We start from the raw sequence: 5620 nt of genomic DNA on the forward strand, positions 1-5620 counted from the left end.
AAAAATGTTAATTAAATTGAAATACCCTCTCCTAACGAGAAGCGATGCATTTTTTAGTTTTTTTTTTTTTTTTTTTTTTTTTTTTTTTTCGAATTTTGTGAAATGAAATTTTAAAGTATATATTTTATTGCATTTCATTTTAATTTTTCTTAAAATGAAAAACAGAGTGGTTTCAGAAAACAATTTGTTCTTTGGGTCTATGTGTAGATCCAAATATGAATATGCTATTGCCAAAATCCTAAAATTGAGCAGCTAATACCACTACCAATTAATTTTTTAATTATTTTTCTCTTTTTCCCCTCTCTGCATATTGGGAGAGAAAAAAACTCAATAAACAAAACAATCATTTTTAAAATTTTTTGTTTTGTGAAACTTCTTTTTCAATGTTTTATAACTACAAAAAAGTCTATTGGAGTAAATTGATTGCGTGACACGAGGTGAAAAGGAAGTGTTGGGAGTACGTTACCAACGCTTGTAAATTCTAACTGGAAAATTTTTATATTTTTATTTGATAGTAGGAGCTTTTGACGATGTTAACAATCCCAGCATTGCTGGTCTGATTGAGCGATTCCTTTTATATCATAGTCTCCTATTAAATATAAACAATTCTGCTAGAATTGACTTAAGAAATAGCTGTTCGATTCTAATTATCATTATTATTATGGAACTAATATTTTCTACCTTAAGCTTTAAGAGAAATTGCATAAATGAGATTTTAATGCATTAATTATTTTATTTCCAGATGTTTCACTTCTGTCGGCCAATCCTAAGACTCACAATTTTTTTTTTCCTTATTCTTTCCCATATTTACCTTGTGAAACATGCTACATGCTCTCAAGAGTATATGGCCTTGTACGAAACATATTAGTTAACATACATTTTTATTACATATTTAGGTAAAATATGCCAATGAACCAAAAATGAAAATTATGTAAACTACCATTGAAAATTATTAAAATTAGTACTTCAAGGGCCAAAAATAATGTGTCTATTTTACCTAAAAATATAAGTTGTTTGTACTTTTTATATAAAATATACTGCGGCACAGACAATGACAGACTATTTATGGTCATTTGTTATATCAACTTGGGTCTTTCCGGCGGATCTGTGGGTTAGCCTACCTTTCCACTATTCTGACATATCCTCTTCTGCAATCAAGGACGATTTTGCGAGGCTCTATTGTAATTTATGAGAAAAATAAAAAGGTTTCATATGATTTATTATGTTGTTTTTATAATGCATTGATATTTGTAATAAATGTATGAGTTGGAATTCTTAGAAAAACATTTGTTTACATAAAAATAAACACAATATAGAAATACAATGATTTTCAGTTTTCTTGAGGGTGATTTCGCAAGTTATTGTTGGGAATAATCCTTGTTTTATCTGAGGATACAAACTGAATTAAATAAACTCTGCTTTAGCGACCTTTACAATTATTCACAACGGATTACCTTTTGCACTGTCTTCCATATCAGGGATGAAAACTAACTCTTCACCTGTCCATGGCAACACTATTTCTCCTTTCACAAATATAAAACTCTCATATTCTACCTTGTATGTCTCTCTAGCACTTTACCTTCTGTCCTGTCTGCTACCTGCACATGTTCTGAGGAAACTTCTCCTTTTTTCACCGAACTCTGAATCCTTTTGCCTTTCCACTCTCACTTCCACAGCCTTCTTGGCTCACTTAAACTATCATATATTGATTTATCCACTACACATTAATACCAAATTTTACTAGATATTTGGGAGCTTCCTCATTTATAATAGTTATTGTATATTTTATTTTTTTTTACTTTATAAAAATCCGGTCTCTGTTTCTTACAATAATAAAGATATTTATAATTTATTATTAAAGGTTGAGAGATTTCTGGACAATTGATGTCAGTATTTCTCATTTCAGATTCTGGGTATTATCTAGAATCGGATACCTTTTAATTTTTTTTTATAGACAACATCGATGAATATGTTGAAAATGTATAATGTTATATATGAACGTAGTGGTACGATAAGATAAATTGTAAATAACTTATAAAAAATATCTAATATTTGTTTGTTGATTGTTATGCATTTAATTTATGTTGTTGAAAATTTTTTACTGATTTTTACTCTGAGCAATTATTTAAATTCAAGGCATTGCCTTTAAGGATCTCTTGTCTATGAATAAAGTTGGTTGCTTCAATAAAAGTTTTTATTATTTGTTTCCATATTTTATTATCTTTCTATTTATTTTTCTTTGTTTATTTTTATTATTTATGTTTTTATTTTCACAAAACAATTTAGTTTTACCAAGTTAACATGCCATTTTGTTTTTATCTTCTTTTTTTTTATTTTAATTATTATTAGTTTTGTTTTTTGTTGAAGTAAATTTATTTTAATTTTTTATTAATTTTCACTTTTTGTGTGCGAGTGTATGTATTGATTATTGTTTTTACATTTTCACTTTTCATCTTGTTAGATGAAGGGAAAGAGATTCTATATTTGATATTGTACTAGTAGTTTGTATTATTGTAGAAAATAAAATAACATTATAATTCAACGATAAAAAATAATTGGAGGTAAACATTTTATAATTATTTCTGATATTATTATTATTTAAGTATTATGGATGCCATTTAAATAATTTGGTTTCATATATTGAAATATTTATTTTTCTATGAAGTTTGGTCCAGTTTGCTAGATGTGTTCAAGTAGCCATGATTGTATTGAACACCATTATGACCGTTGGATTGACACTCAAAATTCACTCTTTTCTAAATTAAATTATTTGATAGAAAGTGGGGTGAGTTAACAGCCTCTAACCTTGTTTTTGTTTTATCTGTTTATATCTTTTACTTATTTAACTCTTAGTTATACAGTTAGATAGTTAGACAGATTATACTGGAAGATGAAGAAAAGCGAAGTCTCAGTAAACCAAAGTACGGATAGTCCCCATTAAAGACTTTATTACTCCTTTAGAAAGTAAGGTCTATATACATATATAGGGTGTTTTTTTAAGCCCGATAGAACTTGAAATTGTAAAAAATAACACAAAAAATTAAATTGTAATCAAAATTTTTTTTTTATTCGAAAGATCAATACGTGACATTGACATTTGAAAATGATTTCGGGCATATGGGCACCGCGGCTGTTCTTGACGAAGCGCATGCTGTAAAATTGTGTTCAGCGATGAGGCGCATTTTTGGCTTAACGGGTTTGTTAATAAGCAAAATTGCCGCATATGGTCGTGCGATTTGACACCTCTCGATTATTTCCTGTGGGGCTACGTGAAGTCACTGGTTTATGCTGATAAACCAGCAACAATTGACGCCTTGGAGGCCAGCATTGTTCGTGTTATTCGTGACATACGGCCAAAATTGGACGTCCAGAATGCGCTTCGTCAAGAACAGCCGCGGTGCCCATATGCCCGAAATCATTTTCAAATGTTAATGTCACGTATTGATCTTTCGAATAAAAAAAAAATTTTGATAACAATTTAATTTTTTGTGTTATTTTTTACAATTTCAAGTTCTATCGGGCTCAAAAAAACACCCTATATATAAAGAAAAAGTATATGTAAATATAAATGGTATTTGGTCTGAGTGCGGTCAAATAAAACACAAATAGTAAATTGGTGTACTATTTCTAGATGAACCAACATTTCGCCCCACTTTGCAGGGCTAAAAAAGATACAAACACCTGATATAAGTACAAAAAATAAGTGGAAAATAACAAGGGTATACATTGAAATGTAAAATTTAATAAGAAATATTAAAGGTTATAAACAATAAATGAAAACTTAATTTGTACTTTCTTTAATATTTCTTTTCTTTATCTGTTATTATTACTATTTTCATTTATTGTTTATAACCTTTAATTTTTCTTATTAAATTTTACATTTCAATGTATACCCTTGTTATTTTTCACTTATTTTTTTGTACTTATATCAAGTGTTTGTATCTTTTTTAGCCCTGCAAAGTGGGGCGAAAAGTTGGCTCAAATAAAAATAGTACACCAATTTACGATTTGAGTTTTATTTGACTGCACTTGGACCAAATACCATTTATTGATACACACGGTCAATCAGCAATTTCCATTAAATGTAAATAAAGCTATAATAAATGTGTTTATGTAAATAAATAAATACTGTTATTACTAAATGTAAGATAAGTATCAGATGGACATAAAACATAGAAAATATATAAATAAAAATATGAAAGATATAAGTTGGATAGTAAACATTAAATATAAAGTGATAAATGAAAGTATAAGGGGAAAATATGAAATAAATATTAAAAAACAGTTGACTTCTGAAATGCCAAGCATCCATTTTCGCTTCCAGATTACTTCTTATTGTAGTATTCTTGACTTCATTGCTTTGTGTTTTCTCCTATATCCTCCCTAGGTACCTCATTTCTATTGCTAGGATTTGGCTTCTATGTCTTATATACTGCTTTTCTAATAGTTCTGTCTTTCCCAAGAAACCATCCTTGAGTGAATAAAAGAATTTGCCAGCTAAGTTCTTTCTTTCTCAGAAGACTTCTATCCAGCCGTTTTCGTTAAGGTGGGTCCTCAGGTACTTAAAAAATCTCTAACGTGCTCCAGCTTCTCTTCCTTTAGTAATATTATTTAGTCTGCTGTTTCTTCATATTCTCATTACTGTCTATATGTTTTAACAGCTGCATTTCTTGTAGGATTCTGAGGTTGTATTGTAGATTTCTTCCATTGTTCCCGAATATAACTATTTCTATGAGTGGGAGATGGACTGGACTTAATTCTCTGTGACCGAGCCATTAAGGCTATAATATATATTGAATTCAGTTTTTATTTATAACCGGTGGGTAGGTTTCATCAATAAAAGAGTGAATTTTTGAGTGTGAACCTTTTAGTAAAGATCATAATAAAAATGCAATGAAATAATTATTATCATCACATATTTTTAATTTATTAAAGGTAAACTTATTTTGCTGGAAACTTCATACTGGTAAGTATTTTTATTATTAAGTTACTCTTATTTTACATAATATTATATAGTATTAGTTTTAAATTTTTTTTATTGAAGTATAATGATATGACTGTCAAAAAACATATGAAAAACGAAATCATGGGGTTATATATGAGACCATTATCAATGTTAGGTTATTTGGTTCACACAAGTGGATTTAAAATAAAAACATTTAGGATAGGCAAAGCAAAGCGTCGGGAGGCATATGCCGAATAAAGAGCACACACACTCTTGCAGTGCATTAGCTGGGCAAAATAATTTATTTATTCCAATATTTATAATTTCTTAGGTTTATTACTTCACGAAATTCACTTGAATTATTTTGATATAGAATACCTTGTGTGAACTGGCAATTTTATGATTGATTGTTCTTGTCAGTATTTGTTTTTGTTTTTTAAAAAAAGATCAAAAAATAAATTTTTTTGTATGTTTATTTTCCAAAAATTAAATTTTTATTCTATACATCGAATGCTAACCGAAACCTTCATTTGTTAATTAAAAAGTTTGCTTTTGTAGAAACTTAAACAATATTTCAGATCTTGAGTGAAATTAGCATGCTTTTTTCAAATGTTACTAAATCATTCATAAATGAGGAGAAGATGGTTGGGGGTGCGGTCAATGAAACACAAATAA

The 5620-nt window shown here is 28.6% G+C and overlaps 1 protein-coding gene across 4 annotated transcripts in view; it reads left to right on the top strand.

The window, feature by feature from the left end:
• The window catches only part of LOC106682591 (protein bric-a-brac 2), a 59137-nt gene that overhangs the window by 33279 nt on the left and 20238 nt on the right, over positions 1-5620 (top strand). Inside the window, exon 6 of one of the 4 annotated variants that reach the window (XM_014423534.3) lies at positions 743-2114. The exons of the other annotated variants lie outside the window; for them this stretch is intronic. Coding sequence (XP_014279020.1) covers positions 743-900 — 158 coding nt within the window. The 3' untranslated portion in view covers positions 901-2114. Of the gene's footprint in view, positions 1-742; positions 2115-5620 lie in introns of those variants that run through there. 4 annotated transcript variants of the gene reach the window in all.

The sequence above is a fragment of the Halyomorpha halys genome, unplaced genomic scaffold (genome assembly GCF_000696795.3).
Source record: "Halyomorpha halys isolate HHAL.00 unplaced genomic scaffold, Hhal_1.1 Scaffold426.1, whole genome shotgun sequence".
NCBI lineage: Eukaryota > Metazoa > Arthropoda > Insecta > Hemiptera > Pentatomidae > Halyomorpha > Halyomorpha halys.